This window comes from Aquila chrysaetos, chromosome 23, assembly GCF_900496995.4.
Source record: "Aquila chrysaetos chrysaetos chromosome 23, bAquChr1.4, whole genome shotgun sequence".
Lineage (NCBI taxonomy): Eukaryota > Metazoa > Chordata > Aves > Accipitriformes > Accipitridae > Aquila > Aquila chrysaetos.
In genome coordinates, this window is record NC_044026.1 from 920,960 (window position 1) to 938,857 (window position 17,898).

The 17,898-nt window shown below is 41.0% G+C and overlaps 1 protein-coding gene across 1 annotated transcript in view; it reads right to left on the minus strand.

The window, feature by feature from the left end:
* COL4A1 (collagen type IV alpha 1 chain) overlaps window positions 1–17,898 on the minus strand; it is a 127,394-nt gene that overhangs the window by 50,112 nt on the left and 59,384 nt on the right. The window contains exons 3-11 of the mRNA XM_029998714.1: window positions 5,501–5,590; window positions 5,366–5,410; window positions 3,727–3,771; window positions 3,555–3,617; window positions 3,400–3,453; window positions 3,227–3,253; window positions 1,795–1,878; window positions 1,620–1,682; window positions 540–575 (exon numbers count right to left, since the gene is read on the minus strand). Of these exons, the coding sequence (XP_029854574.1) occupies window positions 540–575; window positions 1,620–1,682; window positions 1,795–1,878; window positions 3,227–3,253; window positions 3,400–3,453; window positions 3,555–3,617; window positions 3,727–3,771; window positions 5,366–5,410; window positions 5,501–5,590 (507 nt within the window). The remainder of the gene's footprint in view (window positions 1–539; window positions 576–1,619; window positions 1,683–1,794; window positions 1,879–3,226; window positions 3,254–3,399; window positions 3,454–3,554; window positions 3,618–3,726; window positions 3,772–5,365; window positions 5,411–5,500; window positions 5,591–17,898) is intronic.

Genomic DNA, 17,898 nt, shown 5'->3' on the forward strand with positions numbered 1-17,898 from the left:
ATTACACATACTTAGTCAATATTTATCAGCAGTGCATTGCATGCATGCATACACACATATGAAGGTATTTTGTACGCGGCAAAAGTTAAGAGAGGATATAAGGACAGAATATGTCTTTTAAATGTACGTGTGAAATAAATAAATAATTATGTCCTAACCCTCCCTGTTTTTTTTAAGTCCTGCGGCACAGCAATTTGTGAAAAAAAATGGATAGAATGAAATTTACCAGATAATTTAATGTTAGTGTGCTCTTTTTTCAACATTTTAGTGAAAATTTTGACATTTTAGATGAGTTCAAATAATCATAGAATGTTGTAAATACTACTGATTTGATCAAGTGAGATAACAGATCTAAACAAATTTGAAAAAAAACTAAAAAATGTATTAAAAATCTCTCTTTATGATGCCCATTAAGACATAAAAATAGATCCCAAAATGTAAAAACCCCAATCCTTTAGGACCATTAGTTTCCAGATTTTATCTTGTGTGCCAAATAAATAAACAAATAGACCTAATCTTTATAATAAAAAGAGTCTTACCTTCTCACCTGGGAGTCCTGGTGGCCCTGGGGGACCCTACAAGACAGTATATTTTAGCATATATAAGTATATAGTACACTAGGTGGAATAATGCCTTATTCTATAAAGATAGCAAAAATGCAAATCTTCCATTAAACCAAGATGTAAAGTCTTTTTCTGCTACTGTGCATAACTCACAACTTAGAATAAATAATAAAACCAAACAGAATCTGTCTAAGATCTCTCATCAGAACTTGTTTTGCAGTTAAGAGTGTTGGACCTAATCAGCATCTAGACAAGAGACAATCAAAAAGAAAATCTATGGTACTGCACTGTAAAATAACTTTATTGCTGACTTTTTTTTTTTTTTGCAGTTTTGCGTGCTAAATATTAGTCCTCACCTTTCTTTCATTAAAATTGTTCCTTTTCAAACCAGCAAGTGCAAATGCTGACTAAACTGTACTACCATTTTTCTTTACATCACTTTCAGTTTTCTTCAGAAGGGTAAGAAATCTCACACAGCTCATTAATAGCCAGATACACTGTGTGGACTTCTACCAGATGGATATAACTGATCCCTGCTAGTGTTACCTGCATCCAATACAGGAAGAGAAGATATTAGGTATCTGTTAGACCTGTCAAAATGTCAAATAGCTAAAATGTGTTCAGCATTTGGCAATTACCATAATAACAGACAGTTGATACCCCACTTTCCACAGTACTACTTACTGTGGCTGCTATAAGAACCTCAGCAAACATTTTGATTCAGATTTTGATTTGCCTGCTAGGCTTGTGCTTTATTTTCTATGAATTAAGTGGGGGAAGTGGGGAAAGGAGGAATAACTATTGCAACCCCTCCCCCACAAAAAAAACCCTCCAAGCCTGCAAGAAGAGAAGAGGACTGTAGGAGCAGCTGCTACTAAAAACCTATGTTATGTAGTCATTCCTGCCTTGGTAGAGTCCAGGAGGCTAAACATGAAGCCTGGAACCACAGGTTGTCTTTCCCAAATCCCAACAAACACCAGCTATACACACCTTGTAGAACTTTCCTACAATAAAGCTTTGTAAGTAAAGTGCAAATCACCATGAGAGGAAACTTACTGGATCTCCTGGAGGCCCTTGTGGACCCATTGGTCCCTGAAACCCTGGAGTTCCAGGCGGACCCTATGAAAAATTAAAATGGCATAATTAAAAAGTGATATTTATTTGGTAATTTCATGATGCTGATATAAATTTAATTGAAGCTCACTACTATTCAAATATCACTTAGACTTACAGGTAGTCCAGGTTGGCCAGGAAAGCCTTTATCACCTTTTAGCACACTAGGAGGTAAAAGACCAATCACTTCACCTGGATCTCCCTATAATAAGAAAAGAAAAAGAAGAATACTCGAACATGCATTCAAATACATTCAAAACCACTTATATTGAGATGAGAGGAAAGTTGGAGCTATGCAAAGTTCGGACTCATTTGGTAAGCTGACTTAAAAAAAGTCACTTTACTCCTTTTAATTCAGCTGAAACATAGCAGGAGATATTAAAAGTTAAGACCTTAATTGCCAAATGTCCTTTAAAGCCACCTGGAGAGATTCCAGTACCAAATCTTCCTTCATACCCTTATTTTCTATACTTAATGGGTAATCAGAAAGATTTTCCCACCAAATCTATCACTACTACAGTGTCACCACACAACTGGAGCATCTGACCTGGCTGCTGAGAGAAGTGGTAACCTCGCAATCTCTTTTCCAGGCGGAGATCTTCAGTCTTACACCTAATTTTGACATAAAAGCTATTTATGGCATCCTTTTTCTTAAAAAAAAGGAATCCACTTTGTCTTACTTTAGAAAACCATTCTGATTGTTATCCACTTCTTTATGTCCCTTTTTTTTTGATAGCAAAAGATCCCATTTTTCCTGCATTTTTGTACAAAGTTGCAATATGGTGAGTGACTTTATTTCAGGAGTTGTGTACCTCTGCATACATGCCTAGGGAAGAAACATTTGAGTCCTTGAGTGTTTATAGACTAAGTCAGTTCTTCCCATGTGAGAGAAAGAGAAAAGGGCATTTTGCAATTCAGGTAGTCATGTCATTACAAAACTGAGACTACATTTAGGCTTACATTTAGCTTACAGTTCCAAATTATATCTGTTCATTTAGAAGAGCAAAAGCTCTCTGTTGGCATTCAATATTTCATTCTCCAGTTCACAAAACGCGCTCAGATACCTAGTTAGTTAGTTCAATTTTTTTCTTTATGAAAACTGTTTAGTATGTGTTGGATGCTTCTCATATTGTGGGCTATATGACCTTCTTCCACAAACATTATCTATGTGAAACTATTTAGATAAATGAAATATCAATATCAAAACAAATGTTTGAACCATAAAACCTATCTAAATCTTTATACACAATTGGGTGGCCACCATACTGTTTATACATAATTAATGGTATTTACTACTTTTTTCTGTTGTAATCCATGTAATACTTACACTTTTAAGACCTGCATGGAACAACATGTATGTTCAATTTTTATTGAGTGGAGGTCACCCCACTGTCTTTATTTAGTGGGACTGCAGGACAGAGTACAAAGAGAAACATGGCGGTACATTTTTTCAGTCCTCAAGTCAGGACTGCTAGTCTTAGAGGGTGTAGAGTTCACCCTAATTCTTGTTGTTGGAAGCAGGATATGAACACACTCAGAGTAAAATGTACCTTCATTCCAGGAGGTCCTGGGGGTCCCTGTGAAAAAAAGACATATTTGATGTTATTGTTCCTCAGTATTGTATATTTTACATCTTATACTCTATATCATTTCATACAGTTATATTTGCATTTCAAGAATCAGGGTTGAAACAAGTGAATCAAGCATGAAAGAATCTACTTACTATGCTCCCAGTCAGTCCTGGTAAACCTGGGGGACCTACTGGACCTCTTTCACCCTAAGGGGAACAGAGAAATTGGTTTTGTTTAGGGAACCTATGCTTGAGGGATGTTTTTATTTCAACACAGAGATGCTGTTATAAACATATGTAAATGTCACCTTTGTGCCATTACATCCTGGAATGCCAGGTGGACCAGGAGGGCCATCTTGTCCAGGAATGCCCTACATGAAAAGAAAGTAAAGTAACTAGCATTATTAGCAATAAACCAGGTCAGATGTCACGATTAAAACTTTGATGTTCTTTGTAAAAACACATATACTTCATACATACAGGAAGGCCTGGGTTTCCTGGGAAGCCTGATGCTCCTGGGGGGCCCTGCAATTGACAAAAACATAAACTGAAATGACAAACCCACAAAACAGGAACGACAAGCTGCAGCCCAAGTCACATCTCCAGTGGTGACAGTCAAAAAATAAGTAACAGTTTCTTTTAAACTTCCTTGACAAAATAGCTCTAATCTTCAAAACCTCTCAAACGTGGCACCTTAGTAATCGATAACTGAAAGCAACTTTTTATATTTCTTTAACTTTTTAGGTAGGAATATGGATTTCCTTCAACAGGAACTGGACCAGAGCCTTATGTACAGGTAAAAAGGAATGCAGAGGTGCTGTCTTCTCACAACCATCATTCCCAAAATGAAATTTACTGTAAGCACCTCTTCATAGCAGAAGAGGATGTTAATGCACTGTAAAGATGCTTCTCTATCTTTCACAATTCCCATCAGTGTATCAATTCATCCTTATTATCAAAAAACCTACTGGGCTGAGATAATTCTTTCTCCTTGAACAGCTTTTCAGTGTAATGAATCAGGAATTTGACTTGGCACATCATTTTCATCCTACCAGCTTATTTATTCATGCAGTATTTCCTAATACATGTATTATGAAGCAGAAAAGATGTATGGGAATCCTGTGCTCAGATAATATATTTGCATCTTCTAAAACTTTATAATTGCTAAAATACAGTCTACTTGTACTCTAGCACACAAACACATTTGCCAGGAGATGCCAATTTACATTAACACTCAGGATACTCCAGGGTATCATGAACATCATGGACTGAAATAAGGATTTCTTGATCTAGCAGAATACCCCTTCTGTAATAGCTCAGAAACTGCAGTTGATTCAGTAAATTCCATGTGCCGCAGCAACTGCAGGTAAATGGAGAACAAAACCAAGACGGCATTTTGAAAATCTGTGGACAAGAGGGTATAGCTTAAAATGTATGCATCATTACTGGTCAAGCCATTTGAATCCTCTTTCATCCTTACATTACGGAACATGAAAATGCTCAGAACGAGCTTGGCATCTCACAAACCCCCAAAAGACATGGCCCTGGCTCACATAATGTGGTAAAATAAGTGTTACATAAGTGCCACATGAAACAGAAATTACAACAGGAAGGTTACAGGCATATTCAGAGCCTCTTCTAGCAAAGTCAAGAGACCTTTGTCCCTGGCTTTAATTTGGCTCTCCACCTTGTGCACATTTTCAACATGTATGTGCTCATGGGTGTGTCAGCTTCTCTGCTGGAGTGCTTCAAGGAGGTTAGATGGCAAACATAAAGGAGAATTTTGCATGAGGTAATAAGGTTGGTTCATATTCAAGCTGGAAAAAAGCTTCTTGGTATGTCAGAAAGATATCAAAGACATATTAAAACCAGTGCTGTTGATGCAGTGCTAAGTACCAGGTGAAAATGCAAATGGGCAAAGGCACTGACTGCCTAATGCAGAAAGAACTTCAAAGGCAAAAGCAAGAACTTTGAAATTATTGTGCAGCACAAGGGGATGTCATTGATTTAACTCGAAGAAGAGACTAACCCCATCTTGCACTTGAAGGCAGCCATGGAGGGTTAAAGACATATAAACCCACAGACATCAGAATTGAAAAAAAAATAAGTTAGAACTCACTCTTGTTCCCTTTGTTCCTGGCAGTCCCGGTTCTCCAGTATCACCCTGCAAAGGAAAAGAGATAGCTTTGTCTTTCCTAGGGACAACAATGTAGGGCAATCTGAGTGTTTTAAATACTACACCTTAAGTTCTTACCTTAAGCCCTGGTGGCCCAGGGGGACCTTCAGGTCCTTGCATTCCAGGAAACCCAATCACACCCTGTAGTCCCGGCAAGCCTCTTTCTCCCTGTGGAAGAAGAAAACTCATTAGCAACTAAACAACTGAAGCTGCTTCTTCAAGCAACCCACATATTCCCTGTTTCTGTGCTCAAGAAACATGTTAGGTGGTAAGAAACTCTATGTGACAGCTAACATTTCATGTTGGTATTTGAAAGTAGGGTTATTATAAACAAAGAAATATTTCTGGTTCAATAATAGGTTGGCAGAGGCTGAGTGTGGCATAATAGAAAAGCATTCTTTGAATGTCAATGAAACCTTTTTGTCGTCTCCCTGGATAGCACTGTTCATAGCATCTTTATACCCCTGGGATCAGGAAGGCCACTTTTCCTCTATCTGTATTCCTATAGAGATACCCCTAAACCCTGGTAGAAAAACTAACACCCCAAATCAGCAACTAAATTCCTGAAAATTGCAAATATGACTGTGCAGTCATTTCTGTATGAATGGCCAATGCCACTCCTCTTCTTATATATCATTCACAACAGCAGATTTTGGAGACCAGGCTTGTCACTTTGTCTTGAATTTCAGGGTGGTTCAGAGACAGAGTACTTTGAGATACAGGATCCTCCTAAGAAGCTGAACACACAGCTTCTATGTGTCATCTTTTAGGTTCTTCTTTAATGCTGTAGGGGACACCTGTGTGTTCTGTGCTGTCCCTCTCCCTACAACCCCAAATGTATTTAAATCAGAAAAATTTAGAGGCAGAAAATCCATCCACACTCGAGATCAGTATTGCAGCTATTCACCATACTTGCACTCCCAGTGAAACCAGGAGGAACACTGTCTGAATAAAGGCTGCAAAATCTACGCATAGGGGAGAGGGAAAAAAATGATACATGTCAAAGTCTGAAAACAGCAAATCAAGCAAACCAAAAGCCAAACGTTCCATGTAGGAGGAAGTAAGCAGAGTTGTCCTTTCAAGGTGTGGTGTGAAACAGGGAGAAACACTTCATATTGTCCAAAAAATGTGGGAATATTGGACGAATAAAACATTAGTGAGCAACTGCAAAAAGGAAAAGGTATATAAGTTTGGACAACAGCTAAAAAACACGGCACCTGTTTTAGAAACTCAAAACACAGACCAATTTTCAAAGGATACCAACAAGAAAATAAAATCAACAAGGCTCAAAACACACAAAAGGAAGCTATGCAGAGATTTAACTATTTTCAGCAAAATGGTGAGAGATGAGATTGCGATTTGTAAATAACAAACAATTTAGTATTTGGATTTTAGGATGGTGAATAGCAAGAAACTTTTCTCCTGTTTGCTCAGGACAAAGATTCCCAGCAATATGCTGGTAACTTGCAGGGGTCAGCTGAGGACTGAGCACACAAGAGAAGAACATCTGAGTCTTGGAGAGATCACTCTTCAAGCAGGTATAACAGGCATCTTGCAAAAAAAGGTTATGATATGCAGGCAGAGGAAACTGAGTGATGACCCACAGACACGGTGCCGGTTACAGTTTTGGAAGATGAGAGGAATTGGAAGATTTGTGGAGTTACTGGGTTGATGTTGGTTTTTAGCTCCTTGGCCAGGATTTTGTTAAGAAGATGAAGAGACAAGGGAGAAGAAAGGTGACTGATGGGTAGGAAGAGCAGGGCCAAGGAGGGAGGGGGGGAGAAAACTATAACTGAGATGATAAGAGCATGACAAAATGAAATCAAAATAACACTCATTTATTAAAATTTCCTGCCAGGAAAAATTTTCCTGCTGCTTCTCTTCTCCTTCCTCCCACAAAATAATTTTTTCAATAAAAAGATACTTTCTGAGGCAAACAATCAGTTTTTCATGAAGTGCCGAAATGGCATGATCTCCTCTATTTACTCCCCAGTATTCTTTGTCATGGTTTGAGAATAAAGTTTGCTAGTAACCCAAATCTGAGGCTGTGTGTTTGACCACAAAACACAGCAAAACAAAGCAAACAGCAGAACAGCTGAAGAAATATATTTCTAGGTCAGCTGTAAGAGGTACAAAGTCCAAGTTCTAAAGTAACTAAAATGGTTTTGAAAAATATTTTAAGGAAGAATGTATCAGGATCCAGGCCTCTGAATAAACATTGAAGAAATTATAAATCTGAAGGCTATCTGAAATGTTGTTAAACAGATTACTGAGGTTCTTAAACCCATACTTTGGCTGGCTAATTGGCATTGCAGGAGCAAGCGTATTTCTACAAAATCAGATGTTGTGTCACTTCAGACCAGGATTTCACATGGAACCCTGGGCACCTGCTCTCATGACCTGCTGGGAGATGGACTAAGGAGGGAGAAAACACTCAAGTACACAGAACTGGGTTTTCTATTGCTGAAGGAAAGCACAACATGTGCAAATGAGAAGAAAACAAGATTATTTTGACACCTATGGAGAAATACGAGTCATGAGTAACACAACTAATAGTTTCTGCACTCCGGAGTTCTGTCCATCTGAGGATTTTGACACACTTTGAACCACTGCACCCTGCAACTCAGGGAAATAGTCTTCCCTCCATTATTAAGGAAGATAAAACTGAGGTTTACAGATCAGATTTTCACTTAGTCTAAGGCTCCCTTAAGACTGTTCTGGCACTGTAAAAGGGCCTTAACGTGCTTGTAAATCACTCACTAAGGTAATGACCACTTTAGCTTGCCAAGGAGGTTAACTCAAGGCTTGAAATAAATAAAAACTTGGGCTTCCAAGGCAACTATAGTCAATTCTCTTAAGGCTGTCTTCGACCTCCCAGGCTGTCCTGTCTGAGGGGTAAAACATAGCTGCAGCAGCAGAGCCGAGACCATACCGAGTCACTTTGAGTTAAGACACATCCAGGTTTCCCTAGAAACATTTTATTTTACTGACTTGAACTGTTAGGCCAACAAGAAAAATAACTGGCTATTCGTCCAGGACTTCTGGACATCCAGTCAAGCTACTGGATGTCCCAAGGCCTGGAGAGCGTAACTCCTGAGCATGTGGAGGGCTGCACCACCCCAAATACTGCAGACTCATGGTTTCTCATACTGGAACTGAGCTCATTTTTTTGCCTGTGATCTGCCCAAGGGAAGTAAGGAAACATAAAGATGACTGTGTGTCTGAGAGCTGTCGGATCCCTCTCTCCATGCAGCCTGCCACCTTGGCCACTTATTCTAACAGGGGAGCAAGTTTGGGGTAAGCAGTCCAAAGTAAGTATTGGGTAAGTAGCCCAAATTTGTGCAGTCTCAGGCTACACAGTTAATGGGACCTTACTCCTCCGTGCCATCCATGGAAACTCAAGAGGAGTTAGGAGAACCTACTCCACCAAGACCCAGTAACAGACCTGTCTCCTGGGTTCCAGTCCCTTTCTTTAGTCCAGGTATCAGACTGCCTCTTTGTATAACAGTCTTAGAAAACTAGTGTGCCAAAACTTGTAAGGAAAGAAGCAGTGCTAATGAACAAAGGTCTTACTTCAATACTCCTGCTCCAGTTAGTACCAACTTCCACCATGAGATTTTTTTTTGGCATCAGTGAAACCACAGTAAAATTCTATCAGTGTCAAAGTATCTACACTGAACAAGAGAATACAGAAACTCTACCACCTAGAAGCTGTAAAATCATGTGAATGCAGAGCTCCACATGTCTTAATGTCACTGGTTAGATAGCCCCCAGAGATCACTGGGGTAGCAACACTTGTACTGCTGCTTTCCTACCCAAAGTGGCTTATTTGGAACTTCAAGCTCAGATGAAACTATTGCTTATTATGCTGTGCAGTACAGACATCAGCATGTCCTGAAGATGCCTTGCATTGCAAGGAAATACTTGAGAAGCATCCTTTCCCTGCTTGCCTGCCCAGTTCCTTTCTTCACTCAATGTTCCAGCCAAACAGCCCAACAGCCAGTGTTTGCACTGCACTTATGCTGCAACTCATTAAGCACCCACACTACATAAATTGGCAAGCACCAAATCACCGCTGCTACCCCACTTATTTTTCGCTCAGCACTGAGATTTCTAGCTGTGATGCGTGAAGAGCATGAGACTTTTGACTGCAAGGGTTATGTATTGTTCAAGTTCCAATATTCACAGCTGCAAAATCTTGGCAAGTAATATTGAAAGAGCTTCTGCTTCTTACAAATCAATTCATGAGACTCAAAAATTCAAACAGATGTAACCAAGTCATCTGTACCTCTGCTGATTCAATACAAACTGTCAGAAAGCACAAAGGAGAATTCATTACTCAGCTCACAAAAATGAATATTCTGCCACTCAGCTGTTGAAAATGCGGAGGTGCTACGTAAAAAGTCAGCAAGTGCTCAGTCGCTGTTGCACTCATTTAATAAGCAAGATGCCTGTGTTCGCCCAGCTTTTGTGAAATGCATCTAAATGCCTTTGCATTAGATAGTTCAAATTAAAAGCAATTGAATGGACTTCTCAACAGAGGTGAACCTGTTAGGAGCATAACTGCATGGGCTGATACTTTTTCTGGCACCTACCCTTGCAAATTAGCCATGAAATGCTGCTTGACACATGGAACAACTGCAGATTGCTAAGCAAGAGAGTCACATGAAGTAAGTAGTTTCGGAAGATTCAGCTGTAATAAATTAAGTGCTGAGGGGGAGGAAATAATCACCACCCCATTATAAATTATTTCCCCTATTATTTTGTCTAGGGACTGCTGGACTGGGAGATTTTAGACTTGAGAGACTGGTAACATGGATATAAATCAACTGTTTCCAGAAGTGTGGGCTCACAGGGTGTCTGGGCCCGTACAAATATAATGTTCTCAGGCTCTCCAGAGGCTCAGGCATGTGGTGAATAACAATGTGCAGATCTTCCCCAAGCCATTTGAAAGATGCTTCACTTGCCTCTGCCAGAGATCGCCCTGCAGCTGAGACGGCAAGACAGACACGAGCCTGCCCTTCAGCCAAAAAGGCATAAAACTCAGTCTTAGGGAGAGATGTCAAAAGGCAGCTGAGCTGATCTACCCAGCAAAGGTGGCTCTCCTCCTCCTCCTCCTTTTAAAGGGAGGGTGCCACCTCACCCTTCTTTACACCAGCTGGTACGATTCCCTCAGCCTCCACCGCACCAGTTCAGCTCACCAAATTTACTGATTTTCTTTAGCGAGCGAGCTTGCTCCAGCCTCAGTGAGCTGAGGAGCTCATCAGGTGGCCAGTCAGCTGCCAAAACCGATGTGAGGAGGACACAGCAACGCGGGACGCCGGGCGGAAAGGCAGCGAGAGCAGCTTCTCACAGCAGCGCGGTGGGGTTTGCGGGAGTTCATCCCCCAGAGCTCCTCAGCTGTGCCTGCACTCCAAGGGGAACGGAGCTGGGAGCCAACAAATGCTTGACCTTGCCAGAGCAGCCGCCTTCAGACCAGTGCTGCTGCTGACTCCAGCGTCGTTACAAGCTCAGACTTTCTCTCTCACAAACACACATGCTTCCCTCTTCCCCAAAGCTAGTGTTCATTGAACTGAAATGCCACCAAGGGCACGTGTGGCAAAGAAATCCAACTGCTTCAAGATGAAAATTGAGGATGCAGTTGCCAAAAAGAGAGAAATACGGCCTGACAGTTCAGCATTCTTTCCTATTTTTCTCTTGTCCTCAGTCTGATTTTAGAAACAGTCTCAAACACTGCTTTTGAAAGAGATTAGCTTGAGGCCTAGGTGCATCTGTTAACAAGAAAACCCATCGTCCAAAACATGCATCCCACCTTGATGCTCCAGTGTGACCTTGTGAAATCTAGAGCAATGCACAACAGCCTTGCAATGCCCTGGGAGGTTTCTACCCAGACTATCCCAAGCCACGCAAGAGGTGAAGGCAGGGTCTGCATTTGTTCCTTCAGCTGATGTAATTGTGAGCATTCAAGTGAACTAGCTTCAAGGTGTTAGACCAGTAATTACGCTCCACAGTGGGAAACACTATTGTGCGATCTGAGTAGCCCTCTCAAGTCACTCGGTTTCTCTCCACACTCTTTTAAACATGTGTTACAGAATTATAATTGCCTCAGTGTTACATTAGCGAACAAATGGAGATGAGGAATATCCAATTCTTTATTAAAAGAGTATTTTTAACCACCAGAGGGAGCACTGGCCCTGAATATCTTTCAGGATTAAAATAAACACCTACAATAAATATCATCTGTTTGTCCTCAGCTGCACTTACCATTTTCAGTATTTTATTGAAAGTGTGAAGTGGACATCAGTCAAACAGAATTATTGCTATATGCTCACAGTGCAAGCGTCCTCAAATGCACTAAGGATGTTTAACATTACGAAATCCCCACTGCACATTCTTCAGCATTAGAATCTATTTGTGCCACAGCTATACAATTCTGGAGCCACACCAGTAACGAGTAATTAATTACACAAAGATAACTGTGAAGACATGCAAAGAATCTGTGTAGGAGCTCTGCAAAGATCTTGGCTCACCCAGAAGTTTTGGGACTGAGCCCCTGACAGTATGCAGAATGGAACAGGGGGGTCAGAGGGGAGGGAGGGGGGGAAGAGTCAGCGAAGTCTGGGTTCTTGCACTGCCAGGAAGCATCTGAGAAAGCTCACTCATGTGGAAACACGAGTCCAGCATTTCTGGCCTGACTAACAGAAGGAGCAGCCATGAGAGTTCCGCATCACCTGCACAGCTCCACCGTCGGGCTGGCTGTGGGCTGGATGAGTCCCCTGCACAACTTCAAGCACTACCAGGGCCGCTCTACGTCATACGCAGACGCGTACGTCGACGGAGAGCCGCGCCAACAGCCGCCGGGGAACGGCCCTCTCCAGGCGTGCCCGCTCTGCCACGGCGCTAGTCCTGCCATCTCCTGCGCCTTCGCGCCCTGCCCGGTGGCTCTCCCCGCGGGACTCCTTCGGCCCAGTTACACCAGCTCTCGGGCTGCACTTCGAGGTGGGAGCACCGAGAAGCTCCCACTCACGGCGCGAAAGGCAGTGCCGTACAGGTTCGTACACGCAGGGGCAGAAGCTGCGCTCTGATCCCCAAACGATGGCATCTCGCCCCGCTCCGGCTTTTCGCTCCCTGAAAGGATTACTCTTCCCACCGTGAAAGTATCCTTCCCGGAGCCTCGCGAACTTACAGCACTGGGGAACCTGTGCAGCTTGATACAAAGTGAACCCAAACCTCCAACGGGGAATCTATCAGTATAAACATTTAACTAGAGAGCTGTTCAGGTTTACAGTTCAGGGACTGAGCCTGTGCCTCTGCCTCCTAAACATGAAGGAACGCTTAGACCGAAGGCATATTTCAGTGTCACCTCGTGGCTGCACAGAGCATTCCTCAGGAAGCTGCTAAGTGCTTCCCAGGAGTATAAAAATAGAAATAACAATCTTTGATTATCCTTTTCTCTACATATCAGTATGTATGTGCTTACTTGGTGTGCAAGTAAGTGGGTGGATATACAGTGTGTCTGAATTTGATTTAGAAGCTGAATAAGAAGTCAAATAAGCTGAGCAAAGTAAAATTAACATTCAAAAGTCAGTCACGGGTACAGACTCAGCCTCTATTAGTGTTTTACACAGCCTTTAATTTGTGTCAAGCATCTGGTTACCCATCAGCATCGTACAATTTCAGTTAGACCAGCTGCAAGTAACGGCCCCTCCCTACATAATTTACCAGGCCTTCTTCATGTAATTCCTCTTCTTGCTCACCCCATAGTTATTCCTCATTTTCCAACTGCGGTAGTCAGTTTTTTCAACGGAGGTGCCCAGATTTCAATTTTTAGGACTTCTTGAGCCACATACACTCTTAACTTAAGCTCTCAATGTTTCCTTACATTTGTGTGTCTTTGGCTGACGTACTTTGTGTGTGATATTTGACTCCAGTGTAGATAAACATTACAGATCCAGAAGTAGCCAGGATGCTGAAGAGGAACATATTTGTACTTACAGCAAAATATCATTTTGCTTGTTTTCTCTCCATGAGAAAAAAAAAGGAAAAAGAAGAAAAACTCACTGAAGTTCAGTGAGGTACATGCACCTTTCATTCATTCGCAAAAGATAACATGCATGACCCCTAGTTTGAACATTTTATAAGCCAGGAGTAGTCTACCTCAAAGCATGATTGAGGGCATGGCATATAAAGGACAGGAATACGAAGACTAGCAAGATACTAGGAATAGGAAGACAAGATAGCAGAAGCCAATAGACAGCAAGTGAACTTCATTTGCAACTGTGGAAGTCTGCCTGCACAAAGCTTGGCAGTTTAACACCAAGGTATGTGGTTCACTGTCTTTATGTTTAAACTTCTCTTGATTTTTGGAAAAAAAAACCCCAAAACCAAACAACCCCGAAAAAACACAGAGCTCACCATGTTTGGGGAGGAATTCACACAAACCTTTTACCAAAGGTACGCAGGGGTTTTTTCAAACCAAAAATCAGACGTGGATCAAGGTGCCTCTTCCCATCAGTTAGAGCCACCCTGGGGAATAGAAGAACCTCAAAGAACCACAAGGGAAGAGGACATTTGAAGGACAAATGTGTTTGCACTGTAAAAAAAAGGAAATTCTATCACCTGGAGACAGGTTGAATCAAAAGGGTGCTATATTTCCCACCCCTTCTAATCATCTGTTGAACTCATTAGGTCTGAGCAACTCTTCCTTTGTTTTATTGCACATTGTGTTAAATCACTTCCAGTGTTGAAGGTCCAAGAATATAAGGGGTAAAAATGCTCCACGCCCTTCCTTCTTCATTAGTGAAAATTACTTAGCATTTGTTTGCATTTGGCATTGTTTAAAGGCTCACAGTTGAAGATGAAACAGCAGAAAAAAAAAGGTCTTGAACTTTTCAGGTTTTTTTAATTTATTTTTGTTCAGATCCTAGACCTGGAATGAAATGTGACGTTACATGCAAGTTTTATTCTCTTGCCAAAGGTTTGTCATGGACATATTTACAGAAAATAATCTCTTCCATAAATAGTAAAAACATGGGCAGCTGGTCCTAGACAGGACAGACTGCAATAAAGCTCTCATAATGAAGTAGCTCCTCTCTGAGACAGTACATGACAGACACTACTATTCGAGACAGTGCTATTCTAGCTGCTTTTTTGAGTTAGGTTGGAAATGGCATTTCTGAAGTTGTAAACATTTTGGAAGTTGCATAGGAGTAAAGTATTTTTCCACAAAAGCTAGTGGAAATATTCTGCCTTCTGACTTTTATCACGAAAATACCACAAGGCGCGTAACATTGTGCCTTAAAAGTGTAAATCGGTGTTTCTTCAGTTTAATATCTAGAGTCCCTTGACTCAACTAGATCCACTGGAGAACACATAATACAATATAATTTTTTTGTAGTACCTCCAGGGTTGCTCAGCCTAAATCAATTAAGTTAACGAAGATGCAATAATCATTAATAATGATGAAAACAAATACTTTCCTTACTTTGACACTGTGGAGGATATCAGCATCGTTGTCAGTGAAAGCCAACCAAAAGCTGGTCTACTGCTTAGTAGGTGTCTTTAAGGTTTTGACAAAAAAAAAAAAAAAAAAAAAAAAAAAAAAAAAAAAAAAAAAAAAAAAGGCAAGGATGCGTAAATGGGCCTGTCAGAATAAATGAAGTCTGTGATGTGTGACTGGCAGCCAGAGGAGCCTGTGGGGAAATGACACCGCCACGGGACGTGGGATGGTGTGAGTCACAGGGCACACACAGCTCTTCCCCTCCCGTGCCACCCGCACCAGCATCGCTGATCAACCCTGCCCTTCTTGGAATCTGATTGTGCCCAATGAGAGGTAGGGTGCAAAGACAGTTTTGCTATCAAAAGCTTGTACTTTGCCTACGTCTGGAGAGTTTCACTTTTACAAACACTATCTTTTTCCTTTTTTTCTGAGGTAAACAGTGCCCCTCAGTTCAATGCCTTGGCATCGATACAAATTCATTGCATTTAATACCTAGAACTTCCTAAAGAGATCCCTCTGGAGGAGTTTCACGAGGCTGCGTGTGTCCTTACTGGATTTCCAGCATCCATCTCCATGCATTCAGACAGAAATGAAGTTTGGAGTTGAAGATTTGCAATCGCATCCTTAACTCAAATCTCATTAAAAGTGCTGCATACAGCTGGCAGCAACACTGGCTTCTCTGTTCACTGCTCTGCTATACGAGCCGTTGGTATTCTTCCCTTTTTTTCACCTAACTCCTGATGTTGGAGTCAGAGGGCACTTTAGACTGCCCCTCTGTACTGGAGTCCCTTCCCTCCATTACTATTAAACACATTTGTTTTGCAGTTCTGCAGCATCTTTCAGTCTTTGCTTAGCAGTCAAGCAAACTCTTCTAACAAAACTAAGGGTCACCGAACCCCCCCCAAAGCCCTTAGGATCCTGCTAACTAGCCATTAAATACTTTTGCTGCATCTGTTTAGTCAGTAACAGTGTCAAATAAGAAAAGACTGAGAGGACATCCAACTTGATGCCACCATCTGTGTTCACTCACTCGCTCAACTCAGTATTTACTTCAACTGTGCACACTGATCTTTGACACAAGCCTTGGTGAGAATTATTTCTGTTGGCTATCAAAACATTTAGAAATGTTCCAGCTGAACTTCAGTGGAAGTTACTACATGCTTTCGTAGAAACACAGAATCACAGAACGGTTTGGGTTGGAAGGGACCTTAAAGACCATCTAGTTCTGATGCCCCTGCCGTGGGCAGGGACACCTTCCACTAGACCAGGTTGCTCCAAGCCCCATCCAACCTGGCCTTGAACCTTTCCTTAAGAGCTATGAAATTTATGGGTAGGTTTTGCCGTTCTAGTTAGTCTTAAATATTCTAAGGGATAGAAACATGATTTTCCAGATGGGAGTCTAAGTTGGTTTTCCCTTGGCTTTACCTTAATTTTGCTTTTCTTTTGTTGTTAAAGGTGATATAGCCGTTACTGACAGCTAATAATTATTTTCATCATTTAGGTTATCTTTCTTTGCTATGTTGTCTATAATTCAATTTACTTATTGTTCTGTAACACTTTCTCAGGTGTTATACTTACCTGAAAGGAAATGTAAATCCTTTTTATCATCTCTGCAAAATGCCTTCTCAGCTGTTCTTGCTCCTTCTGTGATATTAACCTTCTTTCTTGACTAAACTAAAGAGGTTCTCTAGCTGGTTGGGAACTTGCTTGTGTGATAAAGTACTCCACTATCACTTTTTTAGCAGCTCCTTCAGGTTTCCTCTTTAAAAATCTCACTTTCGTGCTGCTGCTTACTGTTCTGTCTCCTTTCAGTCATACATGGTTACAAGTTTTGTTACTGCTTCTGCTGAAGTGGTTTTGAGAATTTTGTATGAAATTTGGCTTTTATCCTTAATGAAATCCAAACTTTAAGAGAATTCAGATCTGCTTTTCTGAAAGCCAACATCATATGGCTGAATGTTTTCAATGACTAATGTAAGTTATGACCTCTCACTGAAAACATAGGTCTAAAATCTGAAATAGGAGGTAGCTGAACAAAGAGAAACAAACAACTAACTACTAGTGTGAGATAAAAAAAAAAACAAAAAACAAACAACAAACCCCCAAGAACAAAACACTTTTTGCTCTTGGCTAGAAAGACTAGAAAGTGACTTAAGGAGATTTCCATATTACTGTGGTTCCCTAGTAATAACTATGTATGCCCAAGTTGCTTTTTGTGAATATTGCTACAGAAAAAATGTAGGCAGAGACTGATTATTAAGTGCATCAAGTATTAAATTCTTGTCTGGGAACTGACATATCACAGAACTGTCAATTATAATGGCTGGCTTGGTCTGGGATCCCCAGCAAACACAATATAAACTGAATGGCAGAATGATTTAAAGAAGCCTGAGAGGTAAACTACAAAATGCAGCTACTGCTGTACCCCAGACATTTGCTGTCCCAGACCTGTAATCTAAACCCACAAAACCCTGTCAGCATCATTAGTGGGCAATAAGATGAAGACACAGAAAGCAGAAGCAGACTACAGGTGCTGTCACACATATGATCAGGTACTAGAAAACTGCATGCCGGGACGTAAGTTTTAAAATCACTGTATAGTGAGCAGATATTGGAAGCGTGACTCTGTTTGCATGGACAAAATTTGAAATTTGGGAAGATTCCAAACTACGCAAGATTATTGCACAGGCACTGGGTAGCTCCACTTCCCAAGCATGCAGATTTCAGAGAAGTGCAGATCTTACAGGTCTTTTCTCATCTTACTTTGATCTCACATTTGGGAAACTTTACTGACTTCACTGGAAGCTCACATGCTTCACATCAAAATAAGGCCCTGTAATCCTTCGAGAAACCATAATGAAGACATACACTAACAGCAGCTGTACAAATGTAAAATCAAACTCTGTGAGGCTAGAAAGCATGTTTTATTCCATGAAGAAATGCCTGAGATTATTATACCGACACCTTTCCAAGCAAA